This window comes from Bufo bufo, chromosome 1 (genome assembly GCF_905171765.1).
Source record: "Bufo bufo chromosome 1, aBufBuf1.1, whole genome shotgun sequence".
In the NCBI taxonomy this organism is placed as follows: domain Eukaryota; kingdom Metazoa; phylum Chordata; class Amphibia; order Anura; family Bufonidae; genus Bufo; species Bufo bufo.
The window spans coordinates 757,166,343-757,183,211 of record NC_053389.1 but is presented as its reverse complement, the minus strand read 5'-3'; the positions used below and the strand labels follow the sequence as shown (position 1 = coordinate 757,183,211).

Here is a 16,869-nt window from a genome sequence, read left to right as displayed (position 1 = left end):
CTACCTTTTTTCTTTTCTTTTTTTTGAAGTTCCTTTATAGACGGTGCTATTGCTTTATGTCATGTTCCTTTATATCTTATTGCTGATATACTAATCCCACATGATCTTATATGTCAACAAAGCATAAATGCTCACTGGGTGGTAATACTCTGTATAAAAGCAATGACAATACTTCGTTTAAATGTATTGGATAATTTGTTGAAAAATCCAATAAAATACTATTAAACATTAAAACAAAAATAGGGTAGTAGACATAAAGCTACATAAGCCAGTCGCCTGCATTAGGGTGCAAAATGCCTGGAAAATAATAGTTTCTGAGACATAAAGGTAATAAAAGGACATGAATCAGTTTCTTAAATGTGATAGGCCTGCCTAAAGGTCCCTTCAGACGGGGCAATTTAGCAGGTAACTATTGGGAAGGAAACATTTCTTCCTGGCAATTGGATGCTCGTCAGTGGATGAGACCACTGCATTTACATGCAGCGATCTCCTCCACAGTATGGGGAGGAGCGATCACTAATGCCATCGCTATTCCCCATACAGACTTGTTTGCCGGCAGCAGAGCGTGATTAGACAGCACAAGCTTCTGCCGGCAAACAATGATTTAGGTGCCTACACAAATGATTCAACTACATTAGGTAATCAACGGCACCTTTACACTGGCGGATAATCGCGAACAAGCGTTCCTATGAACGCTCGTTACCGATAATCTGGCAGATTATTAGCCCATATAAAGGGCCCTAAAAGAGGTTGTCCGGGCTTTTTCATATTAATGACGTTTCCTTGGCACCATCGCCGATCAGCTGTTTGAGGAGACGGCGCGCACAGTGCGCACGTGCCATCTCTCTTCCTGCTCTCCTCTGTATGTCTATGGGACAACAGCAGTGAACAGGAAGGGAGATGGCACATGCTCACAGCTGATCGGCGGGGGTGCCAGGTGTCTGACCCCTGCCGATCTGATATTGATGACCTATCCTGAGGATAGGTCATCAATAGATAAAGCCCGGAGAACCCCTTTAAGAATACACGTCCGGGGTACTGCATTCTAGATAATTGGTCAGCACTTGAGAAGATTGGAAAGGGGGGTTTGGATTATGGAAGAAGTTACGGTAACCATTCATCTTCAGTAGCTGTTGATGAATACTCTGAGCTGACACCTACCTCTCCCAACTCTTCCATTCACATACAGGCTTAATTTGACCGACAGCTATCTCTCTCAACTTTTCAGCGGGGAGAGAAGATAAAAACACTGCCAGATAGCTCTGGTGGAGGTTTAAAGAGGACCTTTCATGGGTCCAGACATTATAAAATAAGTAGCATTTTAGGTAGGGCATCAAACAGGGATTTAATAGAGCTTACTATTATTCCTGGGCGCCGCTCCGTTCGCCCGCTGTGGCCCCTGTTAATTCTTGCGCCTGGTATGCTAATTACTAGCATCGGAGCAGTGAGGAGGAGACTGAGTCTTTCTCTGTGGGCGTCTCCTTCACCCTGGCTGTAGCACTGTCCAATCGCAGCGCAGAGCATCACAGCCAGGGAGAAGGAGACACCAGGGTTTCTCAATGGGTGTCTCTTTCTCCCTGGCTGTGACGCTCTCCGCTGTGATTGGATTGCGCTACAGCCAGGGAGAAGGAGACGCCCATTGAGAAACCCTGGTGTCTCCTCCTCATTGTTCCGATGCTAGTAATTAGCATACCAGGCGCGAGAATTAATTGGGGCCACAGTGGGCGAACGGAGCGGCGCCCAGGAATAATAGTAAGCTCTATTAGATCCCTGTTTGATTGATGCCCTACCTAAAGTGCCACTTATTTTAGAATGTCTGGACCCATGAAAGGTCCTCTTTAACAAAAGGTTCTGGTGAAAAAATGAATTCTCTCTCATCATCTATCGAGGGATAGTCAGGAGCTCCCCATACACATTGTTGGCCGGTCCTAGGTTTGGCTGACAATACACTAATGTGTATAGGGGACTGTAGTCTTGGATTGCTGGCAGAACGTAGAGCCCAGTTAGGGTGTTAGACAGATAGGGAATGTAGCGAGGAGCAGCACTGTAGAGAGCTTTGTGAGTGACAGTGACTGGCACAGGGAGGAGGCATCGATGTAGCTGTGTTGGACAGATAGATGAGCCTGACTGCTGCATTCACAATAGATTAGAGAGGGGAGAGTCTAGCTATAAGACAGGAGGCATTTTATACTGAAAGGGGTATTCTGATTGTGACAGGTTATCCCATAAACTGTTAGATCAGTTGGGGTCCTAACACTAGGACCTCCACTCATCACGAGAATTGGGACCCTGTACTACTCGGGTCCTAACACTAGGACCTCCACTCATCACGAGAATTGGGACCCTGTACTACTCGGGTTATCCCAAAATGAATGGAGCAGCAGTTTGTGCATGAACACTGCCGCTCCATTCATCTCTATGGGAGTTCCGAAAGCAGCTGAGTGCTGTCCTCGGCTATTTCAAGAAGTCTTAGAGTTGGGCGATATCAAAAATATTCCCATGATAACGATATTAAGAAATTTATCGAGATAACGATATATATTGCGATAAATGCCCATTTAGAATTTTTTAAAAAGCTGCGTGCATTCTGCATTTTATGGGATGTCCGGCCCATAATAGAACAGTCCTATCCTATTTTGGAGGGGACAAGGTGACTAAAAAAAATGGCGAACTGCGTGGACTTTTTTTAAAAAATTCTGTTACAGCGTTCCCTAATAGAAGATATTTTTTAATACTTTAATAGTTTGTACTTTTTTTGGACGTAACGATACGTGATATGTTTTTTTTTTATTGTTTATATATTTTATATGTAAAATTGTAAGATTTAAAATTGTATGATTTTTTATTTTTTTTTTGTTTTGTTTTTTACTCTTTATTTAATAACTACAGTTGTGTTCAAAATAATAGCAGTGTGTTTAAAAAAGTGAATAAAGCTCAAAATACCTCTAATATCTTTTATTTCCATACACACAAATGCATTGGGAACACTACACATTCTATTCCAAATCAAAACATGAAGAAAAATATCAAATTTGTGTTGTTCCTCTAAATAAATTGAAGAAAACTGAATATTAGACAGTGCTTGTATTCTTCTTTACAAATTCAAACATTCACTATATAAACTGAAAAATGTTTGAAGATTTTCCTTTTCTTTGAATCACTTTACTAATATTTAGTTGTATAACCTCTGTTTCTGAGAACTGCTGGACATCTGTGTTGCATGGAGTCAACCAACTTCTGGCCCCTGTGAACAGGTATTCTAGCGCAGGATGATTGGACTACATTCCACAGTTCTTCTCTATTTCTTGATTTTGCCTCAGGAACTGCATTTTTTATGTCACCCCAAAAGTTTACTATTGGATTAAGATCCGGGGATTGGGCTGACCACTCCATAACGTCAATCTTGTTGGTCTGGAACCAAGATGTTGCACGTTTACTGGTGTGTTTGGGGTAGTTGTCTTGTTGGAACACCCATTTCAATGGCATTTCCTCTTCAGCATAAGGCAGCATGACCTCTTCAAGCAGGGGCGTCGCTAGGTTAAAACATTCGGGGCCTGGGCCCCGGATGTTTTGTCCCAGGCCCCGAATGTCCTGCCTGCCTGCTAGATACAACTGTATTGCCGTACACAGAACGGCAATACAATTGAATCTAATACAATGGGAAGAGGTGAAGAACCTATGGTGACATCACAGGTCATGTGATCAGCAAAACAGGCTGTGATAGGATGACCTGGATGATGTCACTATCATGTGACCAGTGCAGGATTGGACCGGAGTGAAGAGGAGAAGGAGCCTAATGCTGATGTCTGTACATGAGGAGAGGTAAGTGAAGGGAGAGGCAGAGCAATGCTGGGAGTAGTAGTTATTTAACTGGGATGTATGTTAGGGCTGAAGGGAGGGATGTTATTGACATGGAACTGTGTGCTTGAGGTGGCTGGGGGAGGGAGTGATGTTATTTACATGGGACTGTATGTTGAAAGTGGATGGTGGGGGGAATGATGTTTATGTACATGGGACTTAATGTTTAGGCTATGTTCACACTTGCGTTTGGGGATCCGCTTGTGAGATCCGTTTCAAGGCTCTCACAAGCAGCCCCAAATGCATCAGTTTAACCCCAATGCATTTGTTCGGCTCCGTACGGCAGCCCGTTCCGATTTGGAGGCGGACCCCAAAATACTGCAAGCAGCGTTTTTGTGTCCGCATGGCCTTGCGGAGCCAAACGGATCCGTCCTGACTTACAATGTAAGTAAATGGGGACGGATCCCTTTGCATTGACCCAAAATGGTGCAATTGTAAACGGATCCGTCCCCCATTGACTTTCAATGTAAGTCAGGACGGATCCGTATTGGGACTTAGAAATTCAAATCTAATACAAACGAATCGGTCCTGAACGGATGCATTCGTTTGTATTATCGGTGCGGATCCGTCCTGTACAAGTACAGGACAGATCCACACGAACGCAAGTGTGAAAGTAGTCTTAGGGGGTGATGTTTACATGGGATTGTGCATTGGAGGCGGCTGGGGAGGAGGTGATGTTATTTACATGGGACTGTGGTGGAGGGAGGATTATAACTGTAGGGGGCACTGCAGATCCAGGGGACATTATAGGTGGTCTTATTACTACTGGGGGCTCTATAGGAGGGTCTTATAGATCCGCCTTTTTTCTACTAAGCGCACTATGGGGGCCTTATTACTACTGAGGGGTCTGTAGGGAGCTTTATTACCACTGGGGGAACAATAGGGGGCCTTATTACTACTGAGGGGTATGTAGGGAGCTTTATTACCACTGGGGGAACAATAGGGGGCCTTATTACTACTGAGGGGTCTGTAGGGAGCTTTATTACCACTGGGGGAACAATAGATGGCCTTATTTCTACTGGGGGCTCTGTGAGGGTATTATTAATATGGGAGGGCTCTTCTAATAATGGGGGCATTGTTGAGGAGCATTATCACGGTTGGGGCAGTGTTACTAATGAGGGCATTCTAGAAGGGAATTACTATTGGTGGGACTATGAGGAGCACTATTACTATGGGGGGCAGTAATGTTTCTTCAGGATAGTATTTGGGGGTATTGGGGGGGGGGGCAGGGGCATAACTAAAGGCTCATGGGCTCCGGTGCAAGAGTTCAGCTTGGGCCCCCCTTCCCTCAGTGCTTTGTGTGTCTTCTTATGCGGCACAAGTGTCTTTGGGCCCCTTCATGCTCCTGGGCCCGGTAGTGACTGCTACCTCTGCACCCCCTATAGCTACACCCCTGGGAAGGGGGGGGGGGGGCACATCAAGCAGCAGGATAACACTGTGGGGACTCCAGTTGGGGGATAATGATAGAATGTGAGGAAGCTAAGATGTCTGTGTGTCACACTCTGCAGAGACGAGGCGGCTGAGAGAAGTTGTCCAGACCGAGTGGAGAAGATGATGAGAGAGAAGATCTACAGAGAAGATGATGACAGAGAGGAGAGACGTCACCTGGAGGCCCTGGACGTGACAGGTAAGTGCTGCTGTATAGCAAGTACATCAAAGTGCGGGGGGGGGGGGGGATCCAGGGGGCCCAAGTAAATTCTTGCCCAGGGTCCAATCAATATTAAAGACGGCCCTGGAAGCATGGCACCCTATAATGGGGCAGAATCATCGCTGAATCTCCCATTGAAATTAATAGGAAGCTGAAAAAAACAGCTCCATGTAAATGCATTGTTAAAAAGAAAGATGCATCAAAAACCACACAAAAAACGTGTGTTTTTTGTGCTAAAAAAAACACGCAGATTCTGCGCTGATTTTTTAACTTGTTCTTTAAAATCAGTTGTGTGAACTGGCCGGACACATTTGAATATTTTACCCACATAAAAGCAGCAACAGTCCCGCTGCAATGAACCTAGATGTGGGATTTCCACGTGTCAGATCAGAGCTCATGTTGATTTTGGCGCAGATTCTGCACCCACATCTGCGTGAAATTCATATACCAGACGTGTAAAGGGAGTTTGACACAATTCTGGAAATCCATGTTGTGTTGGGTGGAAACGCAGACGATTAGCCCTATTGAATGACAAGGGTTGCGTTCCTGCAGAAAATCCAAGGGTCCGATCCCAGAAATACATGTCTCATCTGTTATATTTCCAGAGCAACCAAAAAGTGGTTGTTTAGTTTGATTTAAGATGTTATTTACATGAATTATCTATCTCTAACCGACCCCCTGATGAACCCTAGTGGGGAAATGCGTCGGGGTTAAAAAATACCATTGACATCATATTTAACATATAGGGTTCTACAGGGCTAGACAGGGCAGGTACGGGGACAGGGAGATCCCACCATAAGAGATTATCCCTGGGCAAAGGTGTATCTAGGGCTGGCACAGGGAGAGAAAAGTGCCCCAGCACCTATTCAAGTGCCCCAGCCTTCCCCTAACCTATATCTATTACCAATCTCATAAGTGCCTGTGTGGAATCTGTACTATCTATACGGCATCAAACTCACCTATTCGCGGTGGTAGCTGGGCGGAATCTTGTCCTCACTTTCCTAAGGTCACCCAGATATTAAAGGGTGATTTATTATCTTTTAGATAGAATTAATAAAAGCTATATTTTAAAAAGGGTCCAATACTCTAAGATAATACTAAATCAGATACACTCCTCAACACTAAAATTGAAACACCAAGAGGGACAAGCCTTAAAGTTATGGAAATCGAGGCAGTAGCAGGAGTTGCTAAGATTGGCAAATTATTGGTTTTTCTAGCAACTAGCTCCAATCTATGACATGTAGGGGAAGGACATAAAAGCCAGATTTAGAGCAAAGTTTTTTTTAGCCCCATGAAACCTCAAAAGTCATGTGAGATGATTTTGCATTGTCTCCTGTTCGTTGACATGCCAGTTAGGGACAGAGTCTTTTGAACTGAGAGACTTTGGTTTATTACTCTGGCAGATCACTACACGCCTAGACTGTTCAACGTTGTGTGTCCTGTGGTTGGGCGAATAACTATGAACTGGAAAGACAGCAAGAGGTGCACAGAGGCGAACCGCTGCACGGACGGATTGTCTTAAAAAAAAGGCATGTAGTGATCCATTCTGTAATACCAGTGCAATTGGACATCACATCCCAAGCCTAGGGTGGCAAACAGTGTCTGCACAAACCATCAGAAGACGTTTGCACGACATTGGGCTTGGAGCCAGACGTCCAGCTACAGGTGTTCCATCTTGCTACGCTATCAAATGCTAGCATGGTGCACAAGAAGATGGCAATGGAGGCTGAAATGGAGGTCTATCCTCTTCATTAATGAGTCCCACTTTTGTCTTGGAGGCAACAACAGCCTCTGGAAACCATGTGGACAATGCCATGAAGAGGCCTTCACAAGGGAACATCACACCAGTCCCACTAGTGATAATGATGTGGGGTGGCATAATGTATGGTAGCGGAACCCTCTAGTCTTCATTTCGGATACACCAACAGCTCAGCGTCACATAGATTTGGGTGTAGAACCAGTGGTGCGGCCATTTCTCCAAAGTGCCCCATGGGCTGTTTTTTGACAGGACAACACCAGGCCAAATGTTGCTTGTGTAGCAAATTTTCTGAGAGGATCCCAGCAAATTCTGGGTGGGATTTATGTAATCCACACCCAGAAGTAGCCATTCTGGACCTTGTTTGGGGTGTGTCTGTGCATAATGCCCCAAATTAAAACAAATGTTGGTAAGAATGCTTTACTCAGCAATTTTTATCAAAGTGTTACTATAAAAAGTTCCTGCATCACTACAGTGTGTTCTAGATACCGGCTCTGATATTCACTCTCCATGTTTTGTAGAAGAATTGATGGTTTTATCTTCTCTTCCACTGTGTTCTTGTATCTCCATTATGAAGAGAGACAATTCTGTATAAATGTGACCTGGTTACTAACATCCTAGGTACATTATAAGGTGAATGTGAATGTGGCCCCTGCTGTGATCTGTAATAGTGATTATATTCATTCTTTACAGAAATCCTCAAATCCTACAGGTATTAAGTTTTTATCTTCTATACTGATGTCCTCAGTTAAAAAATTGCTAAATACAGATGAATATTGGATATTAACCACCTAACAGTTTTGCCTGAGCTCACTTCGGGCTTTGGAAAATGCACTTAAAGGGGATGTCCAGCCATTATTATTGATGACTTATTAACTCTTTCTGGGAGGGAGAAAAACAGCAATACTGCCACTGGATTTTTCATTATAAATTTTACGGCATTCATTTTTTGGTATAAATAACATAATATCTTTATTCTCTGGGTCAGTACAATTACAGTGATACCAAATACATATAGTTTTTTTTTTTTACATTTTACTTTTACATTTTTACTTTTCCACAAAAAAAAACATAAAAAATAAAATAAAATATGTTTTTGCATTGCCGCTTCCCAAGACCCATAACTCTTTTATTTTTCTTTCTATGGAGTTGTGTGAGGACTTGATTTTTGTGGACGACTTGTATTTTTTACTGATATAATTTTGGAGTACATGGCGCTTTTTGATTGCTTGTTATTACGTTTTTTCGGTGGCAACTAAGAATAAATAAGCATTGCTGTCATTTTGTATTCTTTTACGGCGTTTACCGTAGTGGATAATTTACATGATATTTATGTAGTCCGGATATTTACGGACGCGGCAATACCAAACACATGGGGAATTATTTTTTTTGCAATTTTTTTCTATAACAGATAGCTTCTTGATTGCTTTTAAAATGCAATGCACTATCCCTATAGTGCATTGCATTTTAATGGCAATGCTATTATAACATTGACCAGCAGCCTTCTGGAAATTACTAAAGGCTGGTCTGGGGTCTACATCAGACCCCAGGCAGCCTTCACACACATCGGCATCCCGCGATCGTATTTGCGGGGTGCCAATAGGAGACAGAGGGAGTTTGCTCCCTCTTACAGCACTTTACATGCGGCGGGGGCCATTACCCGCGGCATGTAAAGTGTTAAACAGCCCGGGCTGTTAGAGCAGTGCTGCAGCTTTCATGTGCAGCGTTCACCCGTGCAGCGCTTAGACTGGGCCGCCGTTAAAAAAAGCGGCGGCCCAGCCTAAGGCCCCGTAGTTACCGCCGTAAAAACATGTATGGGTGGTCACTAAGGGGTTAAAAGTTATGACTTCTGGAACACAAAGAGGAAAATGTTACTGGTCCTTAAGATTAAATTAATTATGTCACTAAGGGACGAAAAATGCAATTGTGTCCCATGAGTTGTGCGCCAACAGGATTTACTTCAGACACATAATAAAAATCTAAAATAAAAAAGTTACATTTTTGGGAGGATTTTTCCCATTTTAATGTGACTGTTAGGAGGTTAATCTTCTTTACCATGAACTCGTATGTTCTCTTTTTACTTACAGAAAGTAGAGCAGAAACTTAATATGTAATGATATGAGGAGACCAGTGAAATACAGCCCTGAGCAGCACATGGCTCGTCAGTGGAAATAAAACCAGGCACACAACGATATAGGGGGGAATAGAGAATTTTATTTTATTTATAATTTTATTAATGATGGAACAGATGATTTGGTGTAAATACCAAATCAAAGTCAAGGATATGTTAGATCCATTGACTTTTATTGATTCAGGGGAAGGCGAAAAAACCCCCTGTAGGGGGAAAAATTCCTTCCCGACTCCGCTTAGGGCAGTCAGACTATTTCCCTGGATCAGATATTATTAATCCAGAGGAAGGCGAAAAAACCTCACTGAGCCTCAGCCATCAGCTTCACATGAGGGAAAATTCCTTCCCGACTCCACGCATGGCAGTCAGATTAGTCCCTGAATCAATTACTAAATAATCTGTCCACAAAAGGTGGTCCGAATTGTACTTTTGATTAGGGGAATGGCTGAATTGGGGGAAGGGCAACTGTGTTGATCCACAGGAAGGTGAGAAAAAACCCCTTTATGACATTTGCCAATCTGTCCTGATCTAAGGGGAAAAACACTCCTTCCTGACTGCAAATATGGCAGTGGGGATATAGTCCCTGGATCAAATGCCCGTATACTTACTCACAGTCATCCAGCGCTGATCTGTGAGATCCAGGACCAGTGTCCTCTCTCATCAAGTGTCTTCTAGATCAGTGTTTTCCAACCAGTGTGCCTCCAGCTGTTGCAAAACTACAACTCCCAGCATGCCCGCACAGCCAAATGCTGTCTGGGCATGCTGGGAGTTGTAGTTTTGCAACAGCTGGAGGCACACTGGTTGGGAAACACTGTTCTAGATGTTCTTTTGCTTCAGCCCAGTGCCAATCGCAGGTCCTGTTGTCATAGTTCTTCATGGTCTTCACCCTGTAGGATATATGACAGGATGAATCAGTACAGATACCACAAGATGTGGTATAATATATAAAGACTGAGTGCTCATGTGAAGATGAGGGATTGTACACAACCATTTAAGGCACCAGGCACATGATTATATTTTTGGTCCACATCTGAATGTATTTTTCGCAGATCACAGGTGGATCCAATCCTTATGGGCAGGGCCGATCCTAGGGTCACAGGCGCCTGGGTGCAGAAATATTTCTGGCGCCCCCACATGGGCGTGGTTATCTTACTAACTCCTCCCCTTTACAATGTTTCTATGGCAACAACTTCAGCCCCACCAATTTGCTTTGACAATAACTTAGTCAACGGCTTTGACAAGTCAAAATAAATGTTTTATTTATTGACAAATCTGTGTCAAGTGCATGTAAATCAAATAGTGCAAATAGTACAAATAGTGTACTTGGACTATAAATATGAACTGAACAATATAACATTTTTGAACAGAAAATGAGGTAGCAGAAAATCTATAATAACAGATGCAAAATATGCAAGATAGATTGATTCTGTACTTTTTACATTTTCAATAAATACAATAACTAAAGTGCAAATAACAGATTCATGCATACAATCAAGTGCAAATATCAATTAAATAAAGTTAAATAAACTTAAAGTGGCTTGCTTCCCGGCCTCCTTCTTAGCAACCAGCTATATACAGTGTGTTTAAAGAGGAAAAAAAACACAAAATGCATAAAAACTGCATGCAAAAAGGAGGGTTTAAAAACACAAAAAGCACTGCAAAACATGCCTGAAAAACACATCAAGGCAGCACAGCAGCCTAGATGTAAATCTAGTCTTAGAGTGCTCTGATTAACCCCAAATAAAGTTCAGCACTTCTAGTAGGTCTTTCCTAACATTTTCTTAGTCGCATCCTAGAACAAAATCCATGGTCCGCAGAGAGCTTTCAAAGCATCAGATGGATCTCATTGTTAGAAGGTATCAGTCAGGAGAAGGGTACAAAAGAATTTCCAAGGCATTAGATACACCATGGAACACAGTGAAGACAGTCATCATCAAGTGGAGAAAATATGTCACAACAGTGACATCACCAAGTACTGGACATCCCTCCAAAATTTATGAAAAGATGAGAAGAAACTGGTCAGGGAGGCTGCCAAGAGGCCTACAGCAACATTAAAGGAGCTGCAGGAATATATGGCAAGTGCTGGCTGTAAGGTGGTACATGTGACAACAATCTCCAGTATTCTTCAAATGCCTGGGCTATGGGGTAGAGTGGCACGCCTTTTCTTAAGAAAAACATCCAAGCCCAACTAAATATTGAAAACACACATCTGCAGTCTCCCAAAAAATGTTGGTACATTATCTTCTAGTTGTGAGACACTAGGAAAGGATGCATGCAGTGTGTACACATTGATTATTTAATCAAACAAAACGAACTCTTCGAGCCTTGGCAACAGCAAAATTTCTAATCACATCATCTATATCCAAGTCTTCGCAGAAGGATTTTTCAATGGATATAATGGATAAGTTGGTAAGTCTTGCCTGGGACATCGTGGAACGGAGATAATTTTTTATCAGCTTTAGTTTGGAAAATGAACGTTCCCCAGCAGCTACACTTACAGGAAGTGTCATCAATATTCTCAGTGAAACAGAAAGGTTTGGGAATGTGTTGGTCAAGTTATTCTCCACTAGATACTGCAAGATGTTGGTGACTGTCATCTCCTGGGTTAGAAAAGGTCGAATGGTGTCCAGTTCATCACAAAGATCTATTCCATTAATGTCAGAGTGGGATAACTGGCTGTCAGTTAATTTGTTTTGCAGATCCATGGAACACTTCAATATATCCTTTTTGTCCATCCCAAGTTTTGGGATTTCATATAAAAATGCAAATGTGTCACAGTGGCTCTGAAGTAATGTGAATCTCTCATTTATGGACTGGATGGATGTGTCCAAAACGGCAAAGAAAAAATTCACTTTAAAATATTGTGTAGGGTCTGCAAGAGACTCATCTTCATGTTCATAGTCAAAAATCTTCTTTTTCCGTCGAGGTCTAATTGTAAATGCATCAGGAAATTTTGCTTCACAATCAAGCTTTTCAGCTATTCCTTTGGCATCAGCTAGCGCATTCTCAAAGCCTTCATCAGACCTGTATTCCACCAAGTGCTTGATCAACTTCTCCAGTTCCTGTACACAGCCTGATAGGTTTGATGTTGTTTGCTGCATTATTTTGCTGATCACATTCACCTTTGATAATAATTCATACCAAATGACAATGGAACAGATGAATTTGAATGATTTTATTTTCGTTGCCAAGGATTGAGCTTGATGTTTAGTGTTAATGTCCCTGTTGTCATCATCTGAGATGTCATACAGTGCATCAAATACCTCAGGTAGGAAATATCGCAAGGGTTTAATTGCTGCAACTCTGCTTTCCCATCTGGTTGCGGAGAGTGGTTTTAAAGTTAGATTTGTAACGTGCTCCTTGAGTACTTGCCACCGTTGGGTGGATGAGGCAAAGAACACATAAAGTTCTTGAACGATGCCAAAGAAATCTATTGTCAGGAATGAAATCTTTGCAGCGTCATTCACCACCAAGTTGAGAGTATGTGCACTGCATGGCACAAAAAAGGCTCTTGGATTGATATTGAGTATTCTTTGCTGCAAACCATTATGTTTTCCTTTCATGTTTGCGCCATTGTCATAGCCTTGGCCACGCATATTCTCAATTGCAATGTGATTGTTCTTTAGGTAGGCCAGTAAAAAGGATGTCAGTCCTTCAGATGTTGTATTGTTTACTGGACAAAAATCAAGGAAGTGTTCTCGAACTTCAATTTTTTTTGCACTTTGATCTAGAACAACAAATCGGACAACAATACTAATCTGCTCAGTGTGGCTCATATCAGGAGTACAATCCAGGATAATGGAGAAATATTTGGACTCATTTAGGCTTCGTATAATTTTTTCTCTTATTTTTGTGCCAACTATGGCAATTATCTCATTCTGAATCTTGTAACCGAGATAATGTGGCATTTGTGAATGCTGTGAAATGGAGCACTGAATTCTCTGAATATGTTCAGATATGATGGGATCAAATTTCCCTATCATTTCAACCAATTTCAGGAAGTTACCATTATTGTTTTGAAACAAACGGGCATCACAGCCACGAAGCGCCAGATTTTGTCCTGCTAAATATTGGATAATGTAGATTATTCGCTGTATGACAGAATACCAGCGTTTCTCTTCTTGTTTAATGATCTTTTGATTGATATGATCAATGGTTGTTCCCTTTTCCAGAGCTCTTGAAAGATCCATCCATTTCTTATAATTTGTGATATGGATTGTGGTTTTTTCATGTCGGCTTAAATGTCTTGTCAGATGCTGCCAATCATTAAAGCCTTGTTTTGAGGCCAAAGCCATATTGTCACTGTTGAATATCCGGCAAGCAAAACACTGGACCGAATTATTAGCTGTAGAATAGATCAACCAATTTCTTGGTATCTTCTCTCCATTATCCAGTACTCTTTGGTAGTAAGAGATAGAAAAGCTCCTGTTGGTATCATCTTTTGGAAAAGTAAAAGCCTTTTCTTGAACAGGACCAATTTTTATCAAAGTTATTCTGTGTTGGTCATCTATATTTTCAGGCCAGAAAGCAGGATCACTTGAGATTCCATGTGATGCTGTTGATGGCTCTTCAAGTTCCATTTCAGTTTCATCATCCATAAGTACAATAGACTCAGTGTCTGACTCAGAGGAAACATCAGATATATCTTCCTCTTCAATGTCAAAATGCATCTCTGCTGCTGAAACAATGTAACCTGAAGTTACATCTCCAGTTGTTATTGGCTCAGTACAACACTCGGGATCCACGGGTACCAGATCATCATCACATTCTGATTCTTCCAATTGTTTATTTTTTTCTCCTTCTCCCCTATGTGAAATGTCTATGACACTGGACCTTAACTCTTTGCTTGATGTTGATGCATCAGTGCAAAGGGAATCTTGGACACTGCTTAATGAAGACTGTGGCTGTAAGAAGCTTGTAATAGAAGAAGTAATTTTTTTCAAAGCTTCTTCCTTTCTTTTTCGGCGTTGCTTGTATTGACATCCTGATAACTTTGTTTTTTTGCTAGACATCTAAGGGGAAAAGCAAATGTATACTACACTGATCAGCCACAACATTAAAACCACTGACAGGTGAAGTGAATAGCATTGATTATATTATTACAATGACACATGTCAAGGGGTGGGATATATTAGGCAACTACAATGGGGTCTAATGGATCCTGGAGGGGGGGCTCTCTAACAGAGGCCCTCTTTGTGACCTGAATTTTGATGGGCACAGTGGCTGCATTTTGACGGGCACATTGGCTGCGTTTGGACGGGCACAGTGGCTGCGTTTGGACGGGCACAGTGGCTGCGTTTGGACGGGCACAGTGGCTGCGTTTGGACGGGCACAGTGGCTGCGTTTGGACGGGCACAGTGGCTGCGTTTGGACGGGCACAGTGGCTGCGTTTGGACGGGCACAGTGGCTGCGTTTGGACGGGCACAGTGGCTGCGTTTGGACGGGCACAGTGGCTGCGTTTGGACGGGCACAGTGGCTGCGTTTGGACGGGCACAGTGGCTGCGTTTGGACGGGCACAGTGGCTGCGTTTGGACGGGCACAGTGGCTGTGTTTTTATGGCCACAGTATGTGTTTTGATGGGCACAATAGCTGCATTTTGATGGGCACAGTAGCTGCATTTTGATGGGCACAGTAGCTGCATTTTGATGGGCACAGTAGCTGCATTTTGATGGGCACAGTGGCTGCATGTTGATGGGCACAGTGGCTGCAGTTTGATGGGCACAATGGTTGCATTTAATGGCACACAGTAACAGTATTACTTACACACAGGGTGCAGCCAGGGAAGCCAGCCAGGTCAGGTGCAGTCAGCACCCACTTCGCAAGGCACTGCAGCAGCCAGCAGGCAGATGATCAGATCGATGGCACGCCACTCAGTCTGTCTAGCCAGACCAGGCAGAAGGCATTCAAGGCACTGGGCAGGCTCAATCAGCTCAGCTGAATCAGGCAGCAGCAGCTTTAAAATGCTCCGCTGTCCGCTCGCTCCAGTCCCTCCTCTGCCTCCTAGCTACCACGCTGTCTGAAGATGGCAGAGGTGGGTGGAGCCGAGCGGAGCTATATCTCCAGCCGCAGAGGCGGCGCGCTGCGGGCTCTGACGTCACGTCGTCACTGACATCCCGCTCGGCTCGCAGATTCCTCGGCGAATCGGCGGCTCGGCTTAAAAAAAAAAAAAAAGTCCCGGCGGCTCGCTCGGCCAGGGCCGGACTGGGGATAAAAACCAGCCCTGGAAAAAGTTGCACACCAGCCCCACAGCATTGCGTCATTATTTACTTGTTTATAATAGGAGAAAGCATTCATTTTAAAACACGTGTGTAAACACGAATATGAACTTTGCCCCACGATAGCTCTTTTGTAGAACCCCCATAAAAACTTACAGTTACTTGACTTGGCCCTTGGGGATCTCGGACGCCACTTCAACACTTTGGCCGGGGGCTCGGCGGAGCTGATGTTGTGCTTTAACCTAATGAGAAAGATTTCATAATAAGGATTTGGAGAAGGGGCAGAGGGATAGCAGAGCAGGGAGAGGCTGGTGCTGCTACTAGGGGGTCATACCATGGGGGAGTAATAAAGCCCACCATAATGCCCCCCCAGTAGTAATAATTCTCCTTATAATATGCAAAACATTTGTAATGCCCCCAGTTGAGCTAATGTTCCCATAATGTGCCAATATAAAATACCCCTTCTCAGTGCCCCCGTAGATGACCCCCATAGTGCCCCCCCTTCCCCATAGTACCCACCATAATGTGTCCCAGTATAAAATGCCCCTATACAGAGCCCCCATATAAAATATCTTCTTTTTTAGCCTCAGTAGATGCCCCTATAGTGCCCCCCAATAATCTGCAGTAAGATGTGCCCCCATAGATGCCCCCAATCATGTGCCAGTAATAAGAGCCCCCCCACCATCATGTGCCAGTAGCCAGAGCCCCCCCATATCATGTCAGTAGCCAGAGCCCCCCCATATCATGTGTCAGTAGCCAGAGCCCCCCCATATCATGTGTCAGTAGCCAGAGCCCCCCATATGTGCCAGTAGCCAGAGCCCCCCCCCATATCATGTGCCAGTAGCCAGAGCCCCCCCCCCCACCATCATGTGCCAGTAGCCAGAGCCCCCCCATATCATGTGTCAGTAGCCAGAGCCCCCCCATATCATGTGTCAGTAGCCAGAGCCCCCCATATCATGTGCCAGTAGCCAGAGCCCCCCCCCCATATCATGTGCCAGTTGCCAGAGCCCCCCCCCCACCATCATGTGCCAGTAGCCAGAGCCCCCCATATCATGTGTCAGTAGCCAGAGCCCCCCCATATCATGTGTCAGTAGCCAGAGCCCCCCATATGTGCCAGTAGCCAGAGCCCCCCCCCCATATCATGTGCCAGTAGCCAGAGCCCCCCCCCCACCATCATGTGCCAGTAGCCAGAGCCCCCCCATATCATGTGTCAGTAGCCAGAGCCCCCCCCCATATCATGTCAGTAGCCAGAGCCCCCCATATC

At 43.8% G+C, this 16,869-nt stretch overlaps 1 protein-coding gene across 1 annotated transcript; it reads right to left on the bottom strand.

Moving 5' to 3' along the window:
* Positions 1-11,459: 11,459 nt before the first annotated feature.
* LOC120987251 (zinc finger MYM-type protein 1-like) lies at positions 11,460-14,060 on the bottom strand. Its single transcript, XM_040415842.1, has one exon. The coding sequence runs from the start codon at positions 14,058-14,060 to the stop codon at positions 11,691-11,693; it is 2,370 nt and encodes a 789-aa protein (XP_040271776.1). The 3' UTR covers positions 11,460-11,690.
* Positions 14,061-16,869: the final 2,809 nt, after the last annotated feature.

Coding starts and splice junctions, on each gene's coding strand:
- LOC120987251 (XM_040415842.1), bottom strand. CDS start 14,060: ATGCATTTTGACATTGAAGAGGAAGATATATCTGATGTTTCCTCTGAG.